The 26,819-nt window shown below is 40.2% G+C and overlaps 2 protein-coding genes across 3 annotated transcripts in view; both read right to left on the reverse strand.

Annotated features, from left to right (window-relative positions):
• The window catches only part of cacnb4a (calcium channel, voltage-dependent, beta 4a subunit), a 48,398-nt gene extending 40,801 nt beyond the window's left edge, over positions 1-7,597 (reverse strand). The window contains exons 1-2 of the mRNA XM_061053094.1: positions 7,305-7,597; positions 5,627-5,710 (exon numbers count right to left, since the gene is read on the reverse strand). Coding sequence (XP_060909077.1) covers positions 5,627-5,710; positions 7,305-7,367 — 147 coding nt within the window. The 5' untranslated portion in view covers positions 7,368-7,597. The remainder of the gene's footprint in view (positions 1-5,626; positions 5,711-7,304) is intronic.
• Positions 7,598-10,006: 2,409 nt separating this feature from the next.
• stam2 (signal transducing adaptor molecule (SH3 domain and ITAM motif) 2) lies at positions 10,007-26,762 on the reverse strand. 2 transcript variants are annotated; one of them, XM_061053089.1, is made up of 14 exons: positions 26,599-26,762; positions 24,184-24,268; positions 23,745-23,820; positions 22,673-22,768; positions 22,323-22,469; positions 19,445-19,514; positions 18,978-19,176; positions 18,140-18,234; positions 17,918-18,000; positions 17,740-17,827; positions 17,583-17,637; positions 17,272-17,419; positions 13,183-13,349; positions 10,007-12,675 (listed from the first exon to the last, which is right to left on the reverse strand). In XM_061053089.1, the coding sequence occupies exons 1-14, from the start codon at positions 26,636-26,638 to the stop codon at positions 12,474-12,476; spliced, it is 1,551 nt and encodes a 516-aa protein (XP_060909072.1). In that variant the 5' UTR covers positions 26,639-26,762; the 3' UTR covers positions 10,007-12,473. The 2 variants fall into 2 exon arrangements, with proteins under 2 accessions (XP_060909072.1, XP_060909071.1); XM_061053088.1 differs by having other exon boundaries at positions 10,007-12,678.
• Between the last annotated feature and the right edge of the window lie 57 nt (positions 26,763-26,819).

A 26,819-nucleotide genomic window follows, 5' to 3' on the forward strand; every position in this document is an offset into this window, starting at 1 on the left:
TTTCAAAGAACACAGAAACAGGATATATAAGAGAGCCGTCACAAACATTAAAAGCTCTAAAAGTGCCATAGTTAGCTGGCTATGTGAATATAACATATGATAACAGTGAAAAGGTCCTCTGTTTGGTGTTGATGCTGCTGCTCTGGATTATTCCTGAGAGCAAACATCTGTCAGTTTTTTTTTCTCTTGTTTTGATTGCTCAGAGTTTGACTTGGAAACTGTTCAGGCATCCGCAAAACCCACCACGCATCACAAACATCTGTCCATGCAAACGGTGCATGTAGATATTCGTTGCACCATCTGGGAGAATCAGCTCTCTACCAGCACCTTTCTGTCACAGATCCAGAGATATTGGCACGTCATGCTGTGACTCATACTGATCAACCAACTCTTCTCCAATACAGTCTGTCCTTTTCCCTTTCAAAATTGACTGGAAGAAACGCTGACATTTTGTCTTTGAACATGTCTCTCTCTGTATTGTTTTTTTTCCACCCTCTCTTTGAGACCTTCTCTTTTGCCCTAAGTGGTGTCTGTGTGCAATCATCCCACACACTCTGGCCCGGAAAGTTTACTCTCTCATCCTCACTTAACCCTAATACTTGTAAAGTCAGTCTGCATGGAATTTGCTAACAGAAAACTCCACTTGAAGTCTGAAAACAAACCTTTTAACTAACCCCTTTTTCTCGGGAATAGACCTCTTCAAGGCCAGTCCGTTTTTTGCCAACTTATGTGTTTCTGTCAGGCTGAAAAATAAAGCTTAGGAGAAAGTGCCAAAAAAAAACTGCAGTACAGCAAAAGGTACTTGAGGCTGACTCCAAAAGCCAGTCAGCCTAAACTGAATACTGGAAGGGGGTTGTGGCCTTCTGGTTTCAGAAGTGAAGTCTATGTGGAACTGCATTATAACTGAATTCTTTCAAATGGCCAGCAGGGGGCTGCTTCACTAGTTGCCAATCAGCAACCTCCAGTGTTGAAAAATGAAGCCAATGTGGAAGTGCACAGAACTGCAGTTCCTCCAGTGTCCACTTGAGGCTCGCTGCAGAAGCCCGAGAAGTCACATACACATCCATTCATTTAGATTTTATGAAGGATAAGAGTTATTTCCTAGCCTGAGCTTTTAACTATATTACTGTCAACAGGCTTATTAATAAGCCTTGGGCATGAATTGTTTAGCTGTTCTCCCAACATGGTGACTTTATAGTTTTTGAGGAGTGGGATGTCACCACATCAGAACAAGAGTCCACACACCAATGGGTGACATCATGGCGGCCACTTCCAATTCTTTTATCGCAGTCTTTGATTTTTCAGTGTGCTCTTCTGACAGATTTTTGGTGGGTGAATTCGACTGGCAATATTTGAATCACAATCTGATGACAGTTGTGGGGTCGTGTCTTTTTTTCTTGCCAGGGCCGTCAATCAAAAATCAAAAACCACACCCACACAGTCCTGGTGAGGCTCGCTATCTGTGCTTCTGAGAATTAGACTGTTAGAAAATCTGTCTTTCTGTGATTTTTTTCCAAACTGTTATTTTGATCTGTTCCATTAAATATTGAACATTTAGTACTAAAGAGAGATTTTTGAGAACTGAAGCCATGTTTTTAGCGAGGTAACATGTCATTGGAATGAAGTGAAGAGGAGTTTAATAACTGAATGAGCATGAATAACCCTTGTGTACCCATATATGCAACATTTCAAAGCAGAAGTAAAGAAAAAGATGTGACATCATGTCACTTAGCTGAAAGGATTTCCTGTTCACAATCTGAAGTAAAAGAGTGTGATGTCAAAATGTCATGAAGCAGAGAAAAATTGTGAAGAAATCTACTATAATGTTATTTATTTCGAGGTTAAATTCTTTCAAGCTCTGTCGTCTTTCATGAAAGAATTTCCTGTAAAAAAAATATATAAATCGTGCTTTGTGCTGAAAAGGAGCAGGAGGAGGAGGAGGAGGAGGTTTCCTGCTAATCAACCTTCTGCGCTTGACCCCATGTTGTTGAAGAGCAGCTGTTACTATGGATACGCGAGTGAATCAAAAGGGAGCCCACTGCTCCTTTTCTCACCTGATGACGATCACACCGGTGATGACACAGCGGGGGTGTTAAAGAAATCTGTGAGTGTGGAATGAAGAATGGAGTGAGATAAGAGACATTATGTGGGCCTATACATTTCTTTATCCTTACTTTTCATCTTCTCCATTTATCGTGTTTCTTTCTTTATACATTAAACATCTCCTGAACACATTTTCTTTTTCCTCCTTTCCGTGAGCCCCATCATTACTCCGTGGCAGTGGGCATGAATATACTTAAGGGGCGTATCAACAGGTTGAACATACTGAGCGTTAGTCTTTCAAATGCAAAGAACTGTTTTATTCTTGAAGAATCCAAAATCATCCAGTGCCATGCTCTGTAGTTAGAATGTTTATAAAAACAGATTCCAGGGTGATGATGGCCTAGCGATTAGGTCGCGCTACATACACAGAGGCTACAGTCCTACAAGCAGCCGGCCTGGGTTCAAGTCCGACCTGTGGACCCATTCCTGCATCTCATTCCCATCTCTCTCCCAATTTCCTACTCAAGATTCAAGATTTGTGTTTGTCACATGCTCATAGAGATGTGCAGTGAAATGTAACGACTGTTCCCTTAGGCTGTTCAATAGACACTCAAAAATCACTATTAGAACATATATACAGTAAAATGTAGAAATATAAGATTTAAAAAAGAAATATATAAAAGTATACAGAATGTAGAAAATATAAATGATATTCAAGTGAAGAGTGTCCAAGGACTCTGTCCACTGTCCTATCAAATGAAGACAAAAGCCCATCAATATATCGAAAAAAACAACAAAAAAAACAAACAAACAGATTGCATCCTGACAACCCCATAGGGAGGAAAATAATTAATCGCTCTTCATTGACTTTGTATTTTGTGAAGATGCCTCCTCTTCAGTTTTATCAGCTAGAAAGTGACAGAAAAACTCAAAGCAGCAAAGTGTCAGGATGCACTACAAACGGGTTTTTATGAGCATCTCAAACTGAAAATCTGAGTGATTAGGAGTCAAAAAGTGGATAGAGGTAGTACTGTGGTGGCTTAGATTGGACATTCCGCACAGAGACTAAGTGAGCCTGTACCTGGGACTCGTTCATATCAAAATAAAATTCAAAGTCCAGATATGTTTGTTGATTTATTTAACAAAAGAGTGACGATGATAATAAGGATGACGGTCAACAGAAAACATTCAAACCCATCCGCCCTCTTTGTCTTGCCTCCTGCCGCACCAATGCACAGGTACAAATTAAGTAAAGCCACGCCCACTGCAAATGACCGGAAATTATATCAAAACCCATATAAGGAGCAAAACATAGCAAATAATCAACAGAGGTAAAAACACACATCAGGGCTCTTACATGTAGTAAGACAAAGCTTAAACAGAGACAAAGAGAACACGGTGGATCAAAAACACTCTGTACAAACTGTACAGGTTGAAGCATAATTATGCAAGGCCTGGTTCTGATCTCTGCGTTGTTAAAGGATGAGTTACCTTTTTGATTAAATCAAAGAATTTTCAATATCAAAGTATTTAACCTTCTGGCCATTCAGTGGAATAATTCCCTCCAGAAAAAAACAAGATAAGAAGAGGACACTGAGAGAGATCAACTCAATTCTACTCCGTCTGGTCCTGGACTACTTCACACGCAAGGATTGTTAACGCTCACATTGTTTATCATTTATTTTAAACTCAGCACTCAGAACGTAAAGTGGTCAACAATCGTCCAATAACAGAATGTGCAATACGGCACTTTTGTATGACTTAACACAGAAATGTTACTAGGAGGCTGGCCGGAAAAAGTCCGGGCAAAGTCTGGTTGAAAAAAAAAAAATCAGATCATCCCAAAGATTTCTGTGTATTTGTGAAAACAAATAGGAGCTGCTAAAATAATCCGCTGGACAATGTGACCTCTTGTATTTTCAGGGGTTAGAGTTCTTTGTTTGTCTTTCAGTACTTAGCTTCATTTTGTTGTACAAGTGTTTTTCCCTCAGCTGAGCATATTTAACTCTTACGTTGTGTTATGCAATACTCTGTCTCTACACTAAACTGGTTGAGGTGAAATCTTATTTGTCTTATTGCATTACGGTTTTAGATCAAATAAAAAGTACAACCTGCGACGTCTGCATAGTCTCTCTAAGGAAAATCTCACATAGGAATACTGACCTACATATGTTGGATAATGCTGCAGCCACCGATTTGACATTATCATTGATCACATCTGGATGCTAAGATTTGAAACGTCATGTGCGTCATGTGCACGGGACCTTATTCGATGCCATGGCGTTTGCTCAGAGGGCCGTCAGCACATGATGGAGGAGGTCAGGTGAAGAAAGACAGGGATGACAAACTATCCCTGGATTGCTGAATGGCCTCGGCTCCCTTGATAACTTGTTAGCCAGGCGTCAAAGTGCAAGGTGATTCCCAGCTGAATTATGAATTACAGAAGGGACTTATTACAGGAAACCAATCTGAATTTGTTTTACAGTGGCATTTATACAGGAAGCGGCAGTACGAGTATTCAAACAGCCTGTGCCTGATCCTGTACTTATGAATAATACATGGTTGTTAGACGCCTCATGAGCAGCTGAGCGGGATGAATTCCCAGGCGGATACAAATCAAGGTCATCGTTTCCCTCTCCTAACTAGAACAGAGGCCAAAAGTTTGTCGGATGTCGAAGTCCTTACTCACACTTCCTCCTTTGAAATTGGACTCAAACTGTCATTGGCTTCGGAATGGACAGTTTTCTGGATTGATGGTGTCAGAGCACAGACTAACGCTCCAAAAAAAGAAAGAGAAATTAAAACATGAGTGTGTTAACCAAAAGAAATCCACAACTGTGTTCAAGACTAATTCTAAATCCTGGCATGGTAACTCGCATCATAAAAACAAATTCTCATAAAGACTGTCCCAGAATAAACAGTGTTTTAATAGAATTATTTACAAGTCATTTTGCCATTATTAGATAGAACAACTGAAGAGAGACCAGGCAAACGGCTAACAAGCAGGTGTTGCAGCGATGTAGCGGGCAAGGGAACTGGTTCAGATAATTGATTGTACCCGACCTAAAAAGCCTCTGCATGTTTCTAATAAGCTCCACGAGCAGAAACGTGCTCAAACTAGGATCAATATTGGAGATGCTTTTGAAAAATGGAGAGAGGTTAGAACGCAGAAAGGTTTACAGACCCATGCAGAGCTGGATAAACACTGAAGCTTCAGAGTCCTCGACATGGAAACCAGCGAGCACATCGACTCGACAGGAGGGGGCGGGGGGAGACAGCTCTCTTCAATGTTTTGAATTTGGGCTGCAGTACCATTTTTAAACAATAGGTGTCAGTATCACATATGGCTCCTTTAATTATTATTTTTTAAGTTAAAAAAGTAGGCAGGACTTTGCTAAAACAAACCAGTCCAAAAATGACTATCCATTTAGGAACCTTTTTTTACCAGACCAAAACACAAGCATCATTTATGCTACAGAATGGTGTGTGTGTGTGCAAAGTGTAGCTGAGTTAAACTATGTTAAAACAATCTTTCATTTGCAGTAGTGAAGCCTCATGAACTCTACGTTTAAAGGAGTCCTACCTGTCTGAGGATGAAGCTGGTGGAGGTGGTGCTGCCATCAGATCTCTTCAGCCGGCTGCGTCTGGAGTAAGTCCCTCTGTTAGCCTGGGGAGGACCAAACAAAGAAATAAAACCCTCTGTTTCATTTTTCTTTTGTATCGCTCCATATTTGCTGTTTCTGCTCCAAATATTCGTCCTGCACAGTCGTCTACATCACACAAAACTCAAGGGCACCTTCCCTCCAGAAACCCCATTAGAACCAACATCTCAGCCCCCGGGGCTGACAGGACTCTGGTTCTCTCCAGCTTGTCCTCTATGATGACCTATTTATCCAAAGACGTTATTGACTCCCTTACCAAAATCCGCACAGATTCACCTCATGTCACCCATTTGCATACGCAGTTAACCTGTTTCAGTGCTTGAGGAGCCAATGAGGAAACACTTCACCTGAGATCCAAGAAGAGGAGCGAAACATGATAAATGACTCCTCGGCTTTTCTTAAACTGTCTGTGGCGTCCTCTCGTTAAGGTCAGGTAAATCAGTGCTTTCATCGTCAGAGCCAAGACTAGACCGCTGTTTGTGCATGTCTTTATAACATTCATTTAGGGGTATACATGTATCAAGTCTTTCTTTATTCATAAATCTGCTCACTGTTTTCTATGAAACTGGAAAATTGTGAGAAAAAAAAAACAGTAATTGAAGTCCAAACCCCAAAAGTTATTCAGCCTGCAAAACAGTTTTATCCCAGCTTTTTTTATCATTGATTTATTTGTTTATTTGACATGCACATACAGTAACATTAGTGATGTGACATTTAAACGTACACAAGTCCCAGATGCACTGCTCTTAGTGTTTATACCAAAATGCTAATTTGCATCACCTGTCCACGCTTTAACATTCTCACAGGGTCTTTAACAGCTTCCTGTATTTGCACAGCTGATGATTATTTTCAGATAGAGCACTGATCGATGAATCGACTGATTGTTTCAGCGTTACATTTATGTATCTGTTTTTAGATTTTCAATTAGTGTGTGTGTTTCCCTGCACCTTTCACATAGTGTCATCAGTCAGAACAAAGCCCCAGTTTATTTATCTATCTATCTATCTATCTATCTATCTATCTATCTCAATGCTCAAGGGGATTTATCTGCATGCATGTAAGGACACTGGGGGTAGAAAAAGTGATGCATGAGAGTAAGCCAACAAATGTAATCCCTGTTCTGTATCACCTCCTATATGAAACAAATTCTGCTTCAGAGCTAAACAATCTTTTTCCTCTCTGGGGAAAACAAAGTGACTTGGATCAGCTCATACATCATGAGTGAAGTTCTGTCAGATAATGGTAAATAATTAAGAGCCCATTTTAATTTCTTTCTGAATAAATCAGATTCTCAGCATACTGCAGGACCTACAGCTTCTGCTTGATTAATGACACCTCAGGGGCTCATTAGCAATGATGAAAAATGTATCTTCAGTTTAACTGGGTGCAGAATGAGGAGTTTAGTGACTATGGGAAGCAGGGCTTATTATGTCGAATCAGTTGTTTTTTTATTTCCAAGTGCTCCCCCCCCTATAATATGCATTTTTCCAATCAATATCATTGGTCGAAGTCCTATTTTGTGTTTTATATGATCCTATAAGTGTCCAAAAGCAAAGATGAAGGAGGAAATTAAGCAGCATCTGTGATTCATGTTCCTACCTGAAACACTGGCTTCTGCATCCCCTCTCCTATCCCGTGACGAGTGTAGATGTGCCGGGACATCTCAGCCAGTTCATCGGTCCAGGGCGGAGGCTGCCGCTCGGTGCCGCTCCACTGGAACTGCTGCGGGTCCGGGGGTGGACAGTGCACCGCCGGCTCCAGCTTGGCTCCGGTTCCGTTTCAACAACAACAGAGGAGAAAGAAAGAAGAAAACAGAAAGCACGGTCTCGGCTGTGGAGATGAATTCCGCACTCTGCAGTAGATCTGCTGCTGCTGCTGCTGCTGCACGGATGAAGCTCGAGCATCAACCTTCCCCCCTCCCCTCTGATCATCACTCAGGGCTTCAATGGTGCTGTGTTCACGGACAGCTCAGAAATTTAGCATTGTAGTTAGAGTTGCACATTAGGGACCAACTATGAAGGACAATTTCAGTATTTTCTCGATCCATCACTTAGCTGTTAAATGTGTTCATTCAGTTTTCCATGGAAACATTAAGCACAATTTAAGTTATCACCATAGTTGAGTCCTGTCATCTCACATAGCCTAATCCATATTTTATATTAAACCTCTACAAAGAATAGCTGTCTTTGTGTGTTTTATAAACGTCAAGACATCCTGGAATATGTTGCATTATTATTTTGTACCAACCATAGAGTGAGGGGGGGCCTTGCAGGAAATCAAATGAAGTTATATATTCTTCACTGAACAGTTTCCTGTGATGTACAATACATCAGTGAAATGTGCATTATATGAAGGACAAGGAAAAGGGAGATTGTGTGGAGTTTAAGTTCAGTTCTAAGCATTTTCTGTATTTCATGCCGGACGGATTCCCATGTCTGTAAAATTGGGCCGGACCAAAGACAATGAGAAAGGTCATCTGTGTCTATTTTTGCATTTAGGGCATTGAGAAGAGGAGTTGGATCAAACTGGGAGAGGCTGTGAGGCGATAGGTGGACTCTATGCAGTAGTCACTTTGCTTTTAAATGTTCTGATAATTTATTTTATATAGATAATACAAATATGATTCTGTTGAGACATATTACAGTATCATATAGATATCAATAGCCTTCATAAAAAAAGCTCAATTTTCTTCTTTTGTGTTTATTCTTTGCAGGGTCTTTTGGTTTTTTTTACTCAAGGGAGTGTGAGTTATACATTCTTTGTTGAAACTTTTCTTTTTCATAAAAGCTTTTAAAATGTTTCATGTAGCCTATGTTTTTTGGGGTCATAATTATTTAATATTATCAAGTTTATTCAACAATTTTTAAGCTGTTTTTATTTCACCATTTCACCTTGTTTCAGTTGCTAAATTATCTGTGTTGTTTTCCAATCTTATTTCATGAATCTTCTTTCATCTAAATGTGCATCCTTGATCTTTTTCTCAGTTAAATAATGACTTACATTGAGCAGTCTATGAAAAGGGCAGCTAAGATTCTGTGTACGTTTGAGACAAATTTGTCAAAGTGAACACTTTCTTTTTCAACTTGACCTCAGAAGCTCTAAACTAACTTACCTACAGCTGGTGTCCCTACATTCATAAATGAGATCGATTACAAAATGTGTGGCTGTAACCAAACAATTATCTGCTTATTTGTTTAAGAGAATAAAAGGAGGAAACCTCCTAATCAAATTGGTTAGGCAATGACTTCAGCAGCTGACTCTGCATGTAACCACAATGCAAATATGGTAATTCAGAGAAATCAGAGGTTTTGTGTTATGTAGACTGTATGGGTTTCATCAACTTTAGTATTTGTTATTAATAACGTTGGACCTATACTGCATAAACATAAGATTTAAATGAAACAATGCTAGGCCTAAAAAGTAAGAGGAAGATTAAAAATGATTGGAAGTTTAGCATTTCGGTTCTTGGATGCTGGATATTGCGAGGAACATTTGAACGCAGCATAAACGTCCCTCATTGTACCAGCATGACCTGGCATTTGGCTTGAGTTCGGCAAACACCAAAACATTCAATTCACTGTGTCAAAACAAAAAAGCCACAAATAATCCTCATGACTGACTTGATAAAGAAAAACCAAAAGCATACAAAAAAGGAGGAATAGCAGCCTGAAGATGCACATTTTGAAACATGTGACTTTTCAAATAGCCTAGGCGTATTTCAAACATCACAGATATGCTGTTTAATTTTAATTTGTAGAAAAACACAATCACTTTATGAGAGTATAGTTGTGTGTTTTTTTTCCACCTAAAAATAAATCTTTAGAGTTTGATGTCAGGAAAAGAACTGGGACAAACACCAGCTGATGAAATCTCCTCACCAGACAGCGCTACCAGCTGCGATGTGTTTCAGAAAATCCCCCCGCAGGACTGCAGAAAGCTTCCACACTGTGTTCACATCCTGGAGGCTATCGTGGTGACCAGCCTGTGGTGCCTGGCCTTCAACAGTTCATAAAAAAGAATAAGAGATTATATACCTGCGTTTTGACCTCAGAAAAGTGGCATTTGAAGGATCCCCGGGGTTTCTTTTTGAAAAGTACAGATCAGAAACTACAGAGAAATGAATGAATGAATAATGTCCTCTGGGTATGTTCGGCTCATTCAACACGTGCAGCTGGTGATGTGTGCAGGGAAAATGGAAAGGCTAATTAGGTGGACAGTTACTATTTTAATCAGCTTCTTCTTAATCACATGAATGTAATTACTGAAAGACATCCAAAGGGAAATGTAGGGAGAGAACAATCTCATCAACAAAGGTCTTTTTTTTTATTATTTCAAAGAATTTTATAAGTTTGCTCTGTTACAAAAGCACTTTTAAAATCCTGGATAAAGGAACTTTTCCTGGAATATTTTAAATATACAGAATTTTTACATAACCAGCTGATTCTGAGACTGAAGTTACTCCCGTGTCGTTCTTTACTTTCTACAGAGACAAAAAGGCATCCAGTGGTAAATAAATGTTTACAAAGCTAAGGTGCAAAGGTCACTGACAAAACCCGGTATTTTACATCTAATATACAATGCCATTTATCTGAGGCGAGTAAAGGAAATATAGACAGTTCAGGACACAACTGACAGAGCTACAGGACTGGATTCTGTTCTTAAGCTGCTCATTAATGATCGCCCCAAAGAAACTCAAAGACAACCCAACAGTCAGTTCAAAACATGATGTCACACTTCTCGCTGAACAAAGATTCTTCAAAAAACAGCAGCTAACATTTTGGGAAAGTTTTGTTTCATTTGTACATTTAGCCCGGACAATCAAAAAGTAAAAGCGGAAGCAAAGTGAGAATAATAATTACACAATCTCCAAAACATGTCAATTACACATGTATAATGTCTCAATATATATATATATCTATAAATCAAAGTACAGGCAATGTCACTGACAGGTTTGAAATGTAAGTGTATAGACGGGAGAAATCTCAGAATCGTGCATTTGCAAAAAAAAAAAAAAAAGGAGTTGAAACGGCTTCAGAAGAGATGGAACAGACTCCACGTTTAAAGAAGAGAAGGCAAGAAGGTTATTCTTCTCTCAGATTAATAAACAGAAAAAACAAAGACATCAAACCAACTTTTTATCAGTTCAACCTAAACATCTGATGATCCTTGGGAAAGATTTACAATGAAGAACCTATTACCTGTAAGCCCCTCCTACAGATACATACGTAACACAAACATACGTAACAAAAACAAACAAACACACACACACACCTAATGTCCTCTTAAATATCTCAAATGTAACCACAGTATGCATTAGAAGGCAGTGAGTTTATGGAAAAGTTTATGTTTTGAACCATTTGCAACAAAAAAAACGTTCAATATTTTGAACGAAAATATATTTTTTTTTTTACTTCGGAGAGTTTGTTCAGAAACCAGCAGCTACAGTGATGGATGCTGGTGCGGAAGAAGGAAGAAGAAAAAAACACAAACACACATACACACACACACACACACACACACACACACACACAGATCCGGCCTTTCAAAAGGACCGCTCACTTCGTCCTGAAGCGAGCACCAACGCCACGTCCCAGAAATTCAATGTGCTGGCTTAGCAGGAAAATGAGCTCTCTAACCAAGTCTTTTAAAATGTTGAGGCCATTTTCACATTAATGCAGATTCATCTGAAAATGCCATTTAGGTGTCATATAAAGTTCAATCCAGGCCGGTTTGGGCCGGTTCAGGCAATAGGTTGCATGTCTGAAAAGGCTGCCATTCACAAACACGTTGACCTGCTCAGTTTCTCCTGGCAACACTAATACGACTGATTTATTCTGGGAAATAAAAAGCAAATACGGGCCTGCTGGATGTCTGTACTTGACATGTCTCAGCTGTGTACAGATATAAACTACAAAGAAAAGAGATGCTTGAGTTGCAATCAATACAGCTAGAGCACGGCTTGAGTAAAGGCTCATGATTTGTTTAAATTTGACTTGCAGTGCTGCTACTTCAGCCCATTTTATTCTAATGTACCAATGTCATTACACTGATTAGAATACAAGCGTCTCAAAGAATAAACATCCAATGCATAACAGCATCTGTGGATAAAGCTGCAGCTACTTTGTTGTTTCACTCCTTCTTGGTGCAGATGAGGTATTGTGGACACAAAGCCAAAAGAGAGACACAAAAAACAGCATTATTTTCACACTGATCTGCATTACTGTGAACATGGCCTGACCCTCTGTAACCACTTCAAAAAACATTTAAAGGGATTAGATGTGTGGGAGTAGCAACAGGGTGAACTATGGATTGCAAAATGCTAATTTCTTTAGAGTTAGACAATGACTGCTGGTTATGTGGTCCTGTCTTGGTGGTGCAAACCCAACTCTTCTTCTGTAATGTTTGTGAAGACGAGCGCTGTGTTCGCTGTCAGCCAGGGAAAAAAAAAAAAGAGATGACAGGAGATCATTCCTGACGCCTCGGGATGTTCAGCCTCACGTACAGCAGCTGCGGAGGACATGCACAGAAAGAGTCCTGACTCAGATTAACAACAGTCCTGCGGAAACACATCTCAGTGTTTTCAACTCTCATGGTGTGTTCAATTCAGCTCATCAGGCACATAAAATGTTTTAAGGAGTGTTGCCAAAGCAACAACATCATCATCATCATACACACAAACTCACACAAGCAAAGCCAAATGAACACACCACAGGAGACTGAAATATCTGATGTATTGTGTTCAGCCCAGGTCTGCTGTCGGTGGGAGTTTTACAGCAGAGGCTGCTGATAATACACTGCTTGCTGCTGCTGCTGCTGCTGCTGCTGAGGAGCCTGGAGAGGAGGAGCAGAGACAGGGTAGGACACGGGAGGCATGTTGGAGTTGTGATAGGCCGACATGTCCATGGCCACGCCCGCCTGTGGTGCGTAAGGAGCTCCAGCTGCTTGGTTCATGTACTGGGCATTCATGCCACTGCTGGGAAGAAAATACAGATGTGACACTTAGAGCACACCGAGGGAAAAAATGAGTCTTAATGTTTGAAAAAATCTGTTTTGAGTGCAGAGAAGTTCATCCTGTAAAATTTATATGAAGGTGTTTCTTGATGTCCTGAGTTTAACTAAATTCTAAAGGGCAGCAGGTACTATTCATGTGTCATACATAAAAACATCAACACAATTATATACTGTGTGTATACAACATTTGAGTCATAAAATGAAACTGTTTCAAGATGAGAACTTGTTTTCCAAATTAACGACTTTAAGCTAGTTATGATATAAATATTAGTTACTGCAATTGATGAAACACTGTAAATCAAAACTTAAGCTCCTAGTCTATGACCCCTGACCTGACCAGTACGCTGATAGCTATCCTATAAGTACACCAACTATCTGAGGTGAGGAGGAGTAAAATGACCTGACCCCTTTGAGTGTCTCTGCAGCCTTACAGGATCTGATTCGGGGTGCAGGGCTATTAACTTGCCTCATGTAGGGAGGCTGAACAGCCTGGGTGCTGGGTGGAGCTGAGACGTTGGGGGGCAGTGATTGCAGTGGTCCGGGCTGGTCGTTGGGTAGGCAGTAGGGCTGAGCGGGAGGACCCTGGGGCATCACCTGAGACATGTAGGGGGCACCAGCTGGGCCAATGTAGCCCTGAGTAGACCAGAGGGAGAGAAACAGGTCTGCTTTAATAAGTGCAATAAATGCTGATTTATATATTTGAAGAAGTGTAAACAGAGTGGTGGATACCACACGACAAAACATGACAGTTAATTGTCCCCTTGGTGAAAAGCGTCTTGAACTCAGGTGCTGCACACATTTAGCAGCTTACATACTGTAGACTGTAAAGTGCTTAGGAAGTAAGATAACCAGGTGTAAATAACCATCGGCTTCTCTGTTGTTTTAAGGTTACTAATTTAAAGGAGCTCGTTCTCTGTTAGTGGTTCTTTTTGTTTTTAAATCCTTGAGCTTTTTGGTTAAAAACTGGTTTCCACTTTTTTAATTCCAGGCTCATTATTAATTGTTGTTCCCCGCATCCCCTAGCAATCTGGGGAATGTAACAATTACCTGTACAACCATGAATAAAGAAGATGCATAACCTACTGATTAAGAACAAAACTAAAGATTTTCTCAAATGAAACTTTGTTTCTGAATGTATAAACAAAGACTAATTCTGTCCATTTCCTCGCACTGTTGAGCCTTAAAGCACTAATAAAAGAGAAGTCTACCACTGAAAGGTCGGCCTCCAGAAAGTGTCTGGGTAGTGGGAGTAAGATACAGAATGTGAGATTTAAACACCCAATCGTTTGATAAATAAAGTACAGACTGTTCCAGTTAGTCAGGTAGTGTTGCTGGATTATATTTCACACCTTTAAAACACACACACACACACACACACACACACACACACACACACACACACACACACACACACACACACACACACACACACACACACACACACACACACACACACACACACACACACACACACACACACACACACACACACACACACACACACACACACACACACACACACACACACACACACACACACACACACACACACACACACACACACACACACACACACAGGTGCATACTTCAGCTGTTATAGAATAATATATAAGTGTAGTTTGGGGATCAGCAGTTTCAGGATCTTACTGTTCTAACTTTAAGTGCTTATTTTTATAACTTGTTATAGTTATTAATCCTTGTTGTTGCAGGTGAAAGAATAACCCAGGCAGGGAAGTGCAGTACTCTGCAAAAACAAACGGATGAAGGGCAGAAACAAATAAACATATAAATAGATAAATGGAGCAGCACTCTGGTGCCGGCCTGCCCAGTGAAGTGGACATTTTTCCACGTCTCGGGGGAGAGACAGTGACATCAATCATTACTGGGAAAAAACTGAAGCTGCCAAGAAAAAGGCAGGCAGCCTCCGACTCTCCGGGGAGGCAGAAAAGGCTGACTGAATGTCAAGCTATCTGGACGAGTATAAAAGACGCTAAATCAACGGTTTCTCCGGTTAAATATAACACCAAAGGGAAGGATCTGAGGAATACAATGTGATGTTAGGAGATGGGAACAATAGTGTGGCTGCTCCTCTGCATTGGCTTTCCTTATAATACAAATAAGACCGTCTCATTAATAGAATCAATGGCATCGATAACACAACAGTAACAGGTTGGACGTACCGTGGGAGGGCGGGGAGGTAGTTAACGCACAGTTTGTGAAAACACAACACCGCATTAGCAGAAAATATCTCCAGTCATCAGGACTATTTATGAACTGTGAACCAAACCTTCGACTGGATCACTCTTTAAATTATGTATGACTTGATGCTGCTTTTATTGACTCTTCATGCATCACAGAGCAGAGAGAAGAGGACTACAGTAAATAAAAACATCACCATCAATCATTTGATTCAAAGTGGCAGCATTCATGAAATCAACATTTTACTTTCATAGGAAAATGTTTATGTTTTAAATCTTTATTCAGCATTGTGGTTACTTATTTTATCTTTCTACTATGAGAGAAATATTTCTTTTCATTTCATCTTTTGCTTGAGGACGTCCTGATACAAGCCCACGATTTCATACGTTTCCAGCAAATATCTGAACATTTTTTTTTTTTTTTTTTTTTGTCGTTTTTGCTCCAAATATTTTCTGTTTGTGCAAAAAGAGTGGCTTGTTGATTCAAAAAGGAGACATCATCTACAGATTTGTTTTAAATATCAGTTGTGCATGATTCCTTAAATTATTAGAGCTTAAAAATAATTTCCTAAAAATAAATATGCAATGACTGAAGGAAGAATGTGCAACATTCAACTAGAGTGAGATGTGTCAGTCCTGATGGCTGTGTTGTTGTCTGAGTCATATCTTCAGCGTGTTTATGGACGGGACAGCCGGCTCCTCCCCTTGCGCATAGAAGTTGTTTAATTGAGGTACTAGAGAAAAGAACATACTGAACTCACTGCTCATTTGAATCACGGTCAGTCCGTGTTAATTTACATGCAGTGTGAAGCTACGGGCTAACTTAAGAGTGCCTCCATTAGCCTGCTAATACACAACACAATGCAGCTCGAGATAAGGACGATTTTGTCCGCCGCTTGCACTTTGTGCTTAGAGCTTAATCATGGTGCGTTCCCATTTGATGACTCCTTTGTGCAAACGCAAGTGGAGAAGGGTTGGAGGTGTGTTGCTGTAGGAGAGCGGAGGATTCAGTGTGGCAGAGGTGACACCAAACAGCAGTTTGTTTTGGTTTCATGCTGGTGCTCAAGGGCGACATCTACCGGATCAAAAAGTCGCACATTCTTCCTTCAACTGCCCCAAAGTTTCTGCTCCTTCATCTGTATTTGTGTTTGCTTAATTCAAACCATTCAACTTTGAGGGGCCGGGGTCAGGAGCTTTTTAGCATGGGGGGGTAAAAATCAAAGGTGGTACATTATTGGAAAGAGTTTGAGAACCACTCCTTTTATCCCATTACCGATCGACAGTATTGATTTGAAGCATGAAATACTTTATTTTTATTATAAAACCAATATTTGTCTTGACTAGTTCGGAAACTACACCCCATCACAAAGTGTTCAATAAACGAGCTTCCCTCTGGGAATGCATCTTAATTTGAAAATGATCTCGCGGATGAGCTCGGTGCACATTGTTCTGTGCTTTCATTCGGTTATGTCCTGCTGCTCTGTGATTAATACATTGATTGCCTGATTGATTCAAGGCAGGCGTGGAGTTTAAATGCCCTTTAATGAAAAACGACATTAATCAGGTGATCGACTGGCAAAGGACAAAAAGGAGTGAAGTATACAGAGTGCAGAGTGCAGAGCAGGACGTGTCACATGTTATCAATTTAACATCACAAATACATTAAACCTACAGTTTACATTAAGGTAAAACAGCAGCTGCATCCTAACCTCCATATTGGTTTCATCAGGTCAGATAAGCTACAGCCGCCCCGCACAGGGAACATAAACGGAGGTCTATTTGAGCATTAGAACTTATTTTGGTCAATTCTTATGCACTAATTTATGGCCTTTTAGTATAATTTTCTGATTATATTTTACTCTTTTGTCCTCTTTCTGTATTTTCTTTTTAGATGTAACTTCTGTATTTGTGTATTTTGCACCAATTCACATCAAGGATTGATCATTCAACTTAACTCACTTACAAACCCCTGGACTGTGTAGACACAATGTCAGCCCAGATAGAGAGCCGCCCTGCTGCTGCCCACTTTTATATACTATCATATTTCATTATAAAGTCCTATATTAATGTTTTTTAATAATAAAAGGCTAACTGAAGTGTGGGCCTCAGCAGCCACCTATGCAACTGAAAAATACAAAAACACGGCACCCCTCAACATGTCCTCTTAATTTTACTTTCACAATGGGCGTCTGTGTTGTTTGCTGTCAGCTAACAGACGCTTGTTCGAGTGAACATCCCCGGGGATAATTCATGTCTTCTGATAAATGCAGAAGTAAAAATAAAATCAATGCTAAAAATAACTTTAAGTCACTGATATGGACTTATACTTTAAAAAGAAGGACGGAAGGTTTTCTGACCTGCATGGCTGCAGGTGGGCCGGCTGGGCCGTACTGTGTCTGCATCTTGGAGTAGGTCGAGTAGTACGGAGCCTCGTTCATGAGTTTGTTGTAAAGCTCCAGAGCCTCCAGGACTTTTACATTCAACTCTGACAACTCTGAGTGTTTCCTGAAACACAAAGACAAGAATATGTTTACCTGTAGAAAACTCAAATTGGCCTCTGATGCTTTTAAACTCACTGATATCTGAATTCTTTAAATAGCTACATGTATGTTAGATAATCTCAGGGACTAAACTAGGCCTCTAGAGATTTAGTAATATATAACACTACCTGTCAATCTCCTGAAGCTTCTCATCAATCATCGGGTTCATCTGTTCACATGCACCTGTAAGATATTTAGAGAGAGAAGAATCAGAAGGCAACAGTTAATCTGCTTCAGTCGTGACGGGTAGAGCGGGGAGATTTACACCAGCATTAAGGTTTTTACCCTCCAGATGGATCAGCTCCGCAGAGTCAGGAGCCGGATCTGCAGGATCTGCATTCTGCAGCAGTGCCAGCGTGCTGTCCATCTTCCCCTGCACGGAGAAATACAATAAGGTTGAAGTGAAGATTGTCTGAGGGATGATCCAGTTTTTAAATGAATGTGCACTGAGGAAATTAAGTACCTCATCGATGAAGACGGGCTCAGGCTCGACTTTGGTCTCTAGGCTCGACTCTTCTGAGCTGCACGTCTTTTCGACATAAGCCACTGTGGAGAAAGAGGTTCAATTAGCACTTCTAAAATCCTTAATCTCAAGTGGGTCAAATCAAACTGTGAAGATTGCATATGTCATTATTCTTTCTAAAAATGTACAAAACTTATCCCAGATAAACAGCGGAAGACAAACCTGGCTCCGGATCAGCATTCAGATTATTCGTGACAAAGTTGGAGGGGAAAAGGCCGACTCCTCTGTGGTTCTCTCCTTTCCACCAGTTTGGATCGCTGCAAATAGAAATCATGAAGCAGAGGAAGAAACATTTAGACATGTGCTTCTAAAAGTGGGCCATACTGGGTGAGCATCTGACAGTTTCAGAACAGCAAGCTGATTCACAACATCAAACGGTTGGATTAAATAAAAATGAATTCTGTACTTATGGTGTCTGCAAAAGTCAGCTGCTGAATGAGTCATACAGAGTCTTTTTTTAAGATTTAAAGTCTTAAAAAGTGGCCGTGACTTTATTTGTGTTCCTTAGATTTACATAATTCTCAATTTTTATATCCAAATTTAGCGAGAAAATCAGGAGGGCAGTATAAAAAGATGTAACTCGTTGACATTTTATTTTCACAGTTGAGCAGCTTTCTCAGATATAATGATCCGAGAGTGGGGATAAAAAAAAGTATGCACTACAAAACACAACATGCACAGCCCATACTCTGTATATTCAAGCTCTTCATTTGCATGTGCAAACACTGGAAAATATTGGACAGAGCACACAGGCATGTGTAAATATATCCTCTATTGAAAGTTCTGTGAGATTAATAGGTTTGGACTCAGTCTTCTGGAAGCTAACACACCATTGCATTATTAGCTTTATGAAAGGACGGCTATATTACACAGCTGATGTATTAGACTGCATGTAACTGAAGAATATAGAAGATAAGTGATCACTGTTTTGAATAAAAGTTATCATGACGTCTGACAGTCTGGGTCTGGAGTTAGTGTTGGGAGTGTTATGAAATATCACCTGTCATCCAGAACCAGAATAAGTTCTCCGGTTTTGAAGGTCAGCTCATTATCTTCAGCCGCTTCAAAGTCGTACAGCGCACGCACCTTCCGTGCCTCCTGCCCCCCGCTACCGTTGGTATAGTTCGGTGGGTCCGTGGTCATGGTTAGGGGCCGTGTCTCCGCCTGCTGCTTCGTCTCCTGCAGGGACAGCTCGATGGCTGACAGAGGAGGAGGTTTGGTTGGAAGAGGAGGAGTGAACAGAAGCGTCAAAAACACATTATTCAGACTACAAACAGCGCTCAGAAGACTGCTTGAATGTGTAATAAAATACAGGCACTAATCAAGCTTCTGATGCTTGATCAATAATCAAATCTTAATCAATAAAACAGCATTTATATGTGTAGGAAGTGATGCTCCAAACAACAGTGAAGTATATAAAGGATGGTCAAAGTGTGTGTGCAGCTGAATGATGTCATCTCACTTTACCTTTAGCCAGGGCGTCATCGTCTGATGTTTTGCTCACAGGCGCCGGTGTGTTGACCTTTGTGGCGGACCCCTGTGGTTAATACGGAAAAATAAGGTCACATTTGTGTGTTTGTGTGTGTGAGTTTGTGTACCAATTGTTCATACTGGGGTTATTGAGTGAAACACTTAAGACTTCAAGCAAAAACTGATTTCAAGTGACTGTAATGCCACCTGCTGTTCATCTGGGGTATTAACTGTTATTGAGAGATATGACTCTGGTAACAGAAACCCTCCTCACAGCTGTCTCGTTATCTTTCATCCAAGGCGACCTAAGGCAGCCCTCTGACCGGACAATCAGGTCAGAGTGGTGTCAGTACTGCATAACAAGTCTTCACACAAGCATGTGTAGAGCTGGCTAACTAGCAGGTAAATGTTTACAGAGGCTGTTTCAATGTTGCTTTTCCACATACAGAATATGAACAACACAAAAGTGAACACTGAGGAGCATTTACAGGCTGAACTAACCATGAGCTTTATAATGTTGATATTTGACACTGAGTCAGTGTTGGATGAAATGCTTTTGGTTTTGTAGCTGAGAAATGACTACGTGAACAGAATAGTGAACTTCAGGTTAATAGTTTACATGGTGCATAATAAGATACTTTTTATTACTAAAATATGCATTATGCCTTTGGTTGAACAAACAAGCGTACTACAAATGATTCTCCAACCAGACTTTCAACTTCAAAACTGTGATTTCAGAACTGTAAATATATCTGACCCAAAATTCAGTGGAGAATGGAAATGCTCTGATGCTACTTGTAAAAATCAGAGCATTAAAAAGCCCTGAAGTAGGGGCGCTGGTGGCGCTGTGGTTAGTGCGCGCCCCATGTATGGAGGCTATAGTCTTCCAAGCGGGCGGCCCAGGTTTCCCGCATGTCATTCCCCAATAGCTCTCCCTGATTTCAGACTCTATCCACTATCCTATCTCTACAATAAAGGCCCTAAAAGCCCAAAAACACATCTTTAAAAAGCCCTGAACTATTCACACTTTCACATAACATCAGGTTGTACTTCTACCCCCTATTTCCATGAGCCCGTGATATATTTGGGTTGAATTCGGCAGTAGCTCTAGTTCTTGGGTTGGACCAAATCTGGACATTGGTCTGGTAGCTGGAGAGGTGCCAGTTCACTTCCTGAGAACTGCCGAGGTGGTGCCCCTTGAGTAAGGCACTGAACCCCTCCACCAGCTCAGGAGCCCTAGCTGTGTGCAGCCCCCTCGCTCTGACATCTCTCCATTACTGCATGTCCATAGGATCCTGTTTGTGCATGTGTGTGTATTTCAGCCTGTGTGTGTAGCATGTTCAACAACAGAGTGTAAAATTTAATTATTTCTTCTTCTTCCTCTTCTAGAATTCAGACAAAAAACAACCAGTGCTTCATGTCTTTTTTCCTAACTTTAGATGCGTTTGTAAAATGAAATATACTTAAAAATTACACATAAACACAACAGAACGTCAATAAAGATAATATGAGATCACAGGCACAAATGGAAGAGAGAAAAGCCGCCTCCAGCTGAGTACTAATTTGTGTCAGATGGGTAAAGAGTTTTCACATTTTGCTAGTGCCGCCATAAAGCAGCAGCCTGTGGTTAAGTAAACAATGTGTAACAACAACAGAGAGGTACACAACAGGGACTGGAACACTTTGTTTGTTTTACATGCTTCATAATGAGTGGGCGGGGGGAACAAAACGACCTGCATGCTGTCTAAAGATGACATTAAAGTTCAGCATGACTGACAGTCAAAGATAAACACTTGGAAGCTTTGCAACAGCTTGAGTCACTCTACCTGCTGCTGCTGCTGTTTGCTCATCAGCTGATCGAGATTAAATGTCACTCCTGCAGCCTCATGTGCCACCTGCTCTCCGTTAACATCCCATAATATGCAGCACATCTTCAAAGCTGCACGGAGCTCAGCTCAGTGTCAGCAAAGTGAGGATGAGACAGGAAATGAAATCCCAGATACTTTAGATGATAGCTGCAGGGATGTTTATTTATATTCTTAAGTGTGTAGGGGAATAGACTATTTTAATGATGTTACTGTTATGATGCTGAGGATTCAGATGTAGGTCACCTGAGAGCAGAGTCCACTTCAACTCTTGACACACCTGATGCTGTTACACAACAAATCACACAGACATCAACAGAAAAAACACACAGCTCTGTCCACAATGATAACAAACCAGTCCTCAGAGTCCTGATCCTGGGACACATCCACAGCATTATGGGAAATATGTGAAGAGGAAATTCCACTGTAAGCTGCTACCATATAAACACAGACAGACAGACAACCCCGCCCAACCTGAACCTCCACACTGGTAACACATCGGTCTGCGGGGAAACCACAGCTGTTAAAACAGCCTCAGGCTGGACACAAAGCACACACAGCCCCAAACACACACACGCTTGTTTTGGTATTGTGGTCTGAAACTGTATTTAGGGGAGGAAAACCAGAAACAAAAAGGAGTGTCAAAGAGATGCTTTAACACGACACATGTTGTCAGTCCAGTCAGTTTCCATCACATGAGGAGAGAAGTAAATATAATTCAACTGGATGAAACAAAAGAATGTGTAAACTGTCTGCAACATCCGTTTAAGTAAGACCATCTTGTAGTTCCTTTTTGCACAATGAAACATGTTATGTGTCGAAATGAGAGAATAAGTCTTCTCCATTGAAAACAGGGTGGATGAAGTGAATGCTAAATTGTTTTGTACTGGAATTACACATCAGGGATGTCCCTACAGATTGACTGAAGGCACGCCAGCCTTTGACTTTCCCCTTTCTTTGTATTCGTTGTGAAATTCTCACTTTCACAATGTGTTTGAATGTCATCATACCTGTGAGGACGGGGAGGGGAAGCTGATGCCCTCCTCTTTCAGAGACTTGATGGTTGCACCGATCAGGCTGAGTTGTGGATCTTTCTGGAAGTCCTCTGCCCACTCCACCATCAGAGCCTTGAGCTTTTCACACACCCTGGAGTGAGCCTACAGACGACAGGCAAACAATCACCGGTGATGCCACAAAGTTTATGTGTAAGTAACGCATTCAGGAAAGATGAGTAGGTGAGCACATCTGTGAGAACAACACGGGTCACGAGTGTACAAAGAGATGGCACACATAAAGAGTTATTCAAATCAAACAAAACTGCCAAGTTTACCAGCAAAACAAACAAGAGATGTGTACATACCCGGCTCAGCACACTCCGTACTTCACTTGCAAACTCTCTTGAGCAGATCTCCAAATGGAATATTTTGCCGCAGTTTGACACACAAGCACTGAGCAACTACAAGAGAAAGAGTGGGAAAAAAATAAAAACAAAATTACACATTAGGAATTTTTAGTATTATTGTAAAGAAAGACAGGTTTTTAATGTATAACCAACCTAAAGGGATCTTTACTGCTGACATAACCGGATAATAAAAGTATGAATTAGTAGAAGTTTTAAACGTTTCTCATGACAATAGGGCTTGAATCATGTGAGTGAATGTAACCTGAGCTGTAAATACAGAGCATGTGACACTTGCTCATGATGACTCAGACAGAGGCAGAATCAGCTCTCACATTACTCATTGGACTGAAATCCTCCCCGTTACAAATCTTCCACTTGACTTTGTGGCGTCACTATCGGAGTATTAGAGGAATTACAACCCCAACGGCAGCAGCATTTCTCACAACTACATGGGGCAGAAGTGTTTCAAACTCCTCAAATGTATTTCACTTTCTTTCTGTCTTTCTGTGTTTAAAAATGGTTTCTCGAAAACTGGGGGTTTAAAATCTATTTTATGTTGAACATCTTGTTCAGACAGATGACGATAAATACAGCGTGCTACTGAAACTTCTTTCAACATTTTCAGCAACACGACTGTCTTGAACACAAGTGTTGGCCTGACAGAGAGATATTTCAGAGTTTCTACCATCTTCATGTAATGATTTTTTAACTGTTTGTTTTCTAAAGCTCTTTGAAATCAACTTGTTTTTTTAATGACAAGCTTGTTTTAACTTTCTTCAATTCAGTGAGGCACATAATAACAAGTATTTTATATTGGGTAAATCTTTTTTAAGCTTTGGAGGAAGTTTTTGACCCATCTAAGTTTCTGGTTACTCTAAATTGGTATGTTTTTTTTCTTACATTTGAGAAAGTTTTTTGATATAGAATTGGAAGCTTGCATCAAGCAGATAACTAAAATGTCTACCTTTATTGACGCAGGCTGTGTCGAGGACATGGAAATTTTACAGTGGAGATAAAGTAGCAGACTTACATTGAGCGCCTGCATGGCGACATGAGGCACTTTGTGGTTCACTCTCTTCATAATTGATCTCAAGCCGTCCTTTGGTCTGAAAGAGAAGTGAACAGAACACAAATGATTGCTCGTGCTCGTACAATAACTGACTTTATAACACACTCCTTACAGTAGAGATGATCCTGTGTGCAGGCCCTGATTGTTTTCACACTGAAGGTCTCATACAGCATTGTGATTGACAGGTGAACAGTCCAGGGTGTTACCCCGCCTCTCGCCCAATGACAGCTGGGATCGGCTGCAGCCCTGCGACCCCAAACCGTAAAAGTGGTGTAGACAATGGATGGATGGAGATCTTATACAAATGTACTTCCCTTTAACAAGTAACCTATTTGTCGTTGCTGCTCATATCCTATTCAGCTCTAGATGCTTTGAGTGAAATGCCTTTTCTCCAGCTTACCCATTGGCCGTCGTTCCAATCTTATCACAGATGTCCATAATGAGCCCCCAGTCATCTGTGGTGTTGTTTTCATTGGTTGCCTTTTCTGTAAATGTGTCAAACAAGGAAACAGTGCATGATGATCTGATGAGGATATATCTTTACTGGAATCACAGTTTCTTATCTTTAGACATAATATTATCTTGGGCAGGCCTGCCAGCCACAGCGGGTAAATGTTATAGCAATGAATAGCAATGTTGAGCTGCCACATTTTTGGAGCGGAGCAATGTTGGGTTGAGCCAACTAAATTTCACATTTAATGTGTTAAGTGGGTCTTGAAACATTTTAACTTGTGATCAGATTAGCAGGAGACAGCCTGAGACAGGAGACTTTACAAACTGCAGCATTGTCATATACAAAGAGGAATTCACTTATGTGCCAATTTTCTATTAAAATCCTGAAACCAGTCATTGCCATCATCTTGACTCTACACCACTCGGAGAGCCAGTTAGGTGAGACAGCGCACCATTGTCTGATAGAACGAGAACCGTGGTGTTGCAGGGACTGATAAGTAACATGACCAGGGAAGTTTGCATGAAATTTTGATAACACAACTATTTGGAAATAATTTTTACAACGCAAATAAATAAGCTTAGGCGTCATAATTAACTGACTCGATGCAGCCAAAAGCTTAATCGTTTAATGATCAGTCTTATTACACTGTTTTTCCATTTCCATTCATCTGCAGATTTATGCCCATTGAAATGTTTGGTTTAATACCATGTCACACAAATGCAAGTCATAAAAAGCTAAAGGTAAAGGTGGATGTTTCAACACAGACACTAGACACTGTTTTGTCATAATAGGTATTAGGAATTCCAAGTTACCCATCAGACCCTCTGACCCAGTATGAACCTCCCAGACCTCTTAGGTCCGCTGGTTCTGGATTATTGGCCGTTCCAAGATTAAAAACTAAACATAGTGAAGTCCCATTTAGCACCTATGCTTCTCAATTTTGGGACAAATTGCCTGAGGAGCGAAGATTAGAAACACTGCTTACTATTTCTAAATCCAAGATAAAGACTTGCCCGTTTGGCATGACTTTTTATTTAATATTCTTTCAGATTAAATGTTATCCTTAATGAAAAATGTATACTTTGTTGTAGGGCTGGGAAATATATCGAGTTTTTAAGATATATCGATATATTTTCAAACAAGATATAGGGTAAGACAATATCGTTAATATCATTAAAATAACGTTATAGAGGTGCCAGTTCACCTTTTTCTCATCTCACTGATGATGACTGTCTGTCCCTCTTTACCCTGCTCCTCTCTCTCTCTCTCTCTTTTATTGTATTTAAGGAACATTTTTATTTTATAATATTAAATTCACAAACAGGTTGTTTATTTTTCCATGTGTTTTCACTGTTAATAAAATACATATCGATAGTATCGCCATTCAGCTAAACCAGGGAGGGGCAACTTTGGTCACGGCAAGGGCCACATTCAATTAATTCTCCCTGCCAAAGGGCCAAATTGTAGTATAACAAAAACGATCAATTATGAATCAATTATTTTAAAAAAATCAATTATGTCTCAAATTTAACTCAACATATGCCAGTGATCAAATATTACTATGGACGTATTTCTGGTTTTCATGATTTCATCACAGATTTTGTCACATTTTCTTCATGTATGTAAAAATTGACCTGAGGGCCACGTCGAGGGTTGATGGGGGCCGCATGTGGCCCCCGGGCCGCCAGTTGCCCACCCCTGATCTAAACAATATCGAGATATGAGTTTTGGTCCATATCTCCCAGCCCTACTTTGTTGTACTGTTTTTAACGTTATTGTTTATTTCTTGTGTGTTTTTCAAAATAGTTGTAACTTTTCTTTGTGTGTGCACTTGGTTACCTTGGTTTGGAATATTAATAAATCTCATTATTATCATAGATTATTATTATTATAATTCTCTTTGTTTCTGTAAAACACTTTGGGTTACACTTGGCATTAAAAGTAATAAATCAATAAATCAATATGCCTGGCACAACACCTTTAGATGTTGACTGAACTACAGCAGTAATTAACACAACAAACACCTTTAATGTTGACTAAAAATCAGATATCTACACAATTCTTTGATAAACCGTTTTATGATGATGATAATAAACATGAATAACAGACTGTCGTTTGTCAAAGAAAATGAGCTGACTGACTATCTGAACTTTAGTTAATGACAACCAGACAGGCCGACAAAGTAACAGCGACTTGTTGTTGTTGTTGTTGTTGTTGTTGTTGTTGTCGACACCGGCAGCTAAACTTAAAATGCCGCAAAGAACCGAAGAAATCAAGCTAAGCTAACGTTAGCTTCAAGTGTTGTTGGCCCTATCGTTAACTGACTCACTGAAAACACCAAATAAAAAGCACTTCACTCACCAACATCTTGGTCAAATGGATTTTGGGCAAACAAAGGCATGCTAACGAATTAAAAAAGAGCAAGACAATTTGAAGAAACAACAAAAAATGTATGTTTTCCTGACTAAACCTAAACAAATATCTCTTCCTTGTCCATTAAACTCGCACTAGTTGCTCTTCCGGAAAACTTGGCTGCCCTCAATAATGCCTGAAGACAATTTTTTTTAATTTTTTTTTTAGAC

Source organism: Labrus mixtus, chromosome 13 (assembly GCF_963584025.1).
Source record: "Labrus mixtus chromosome 13, fLabMix1.1, whole genome shotgun sequence".
In the NCBI taxonomy this organism is placed as follows: domain Eukaryota; kingdom Metazoa; phylum Chordata; class Actinopteri; order Labriformes; family Labridae; genus Labrus; species Labrus mixtus.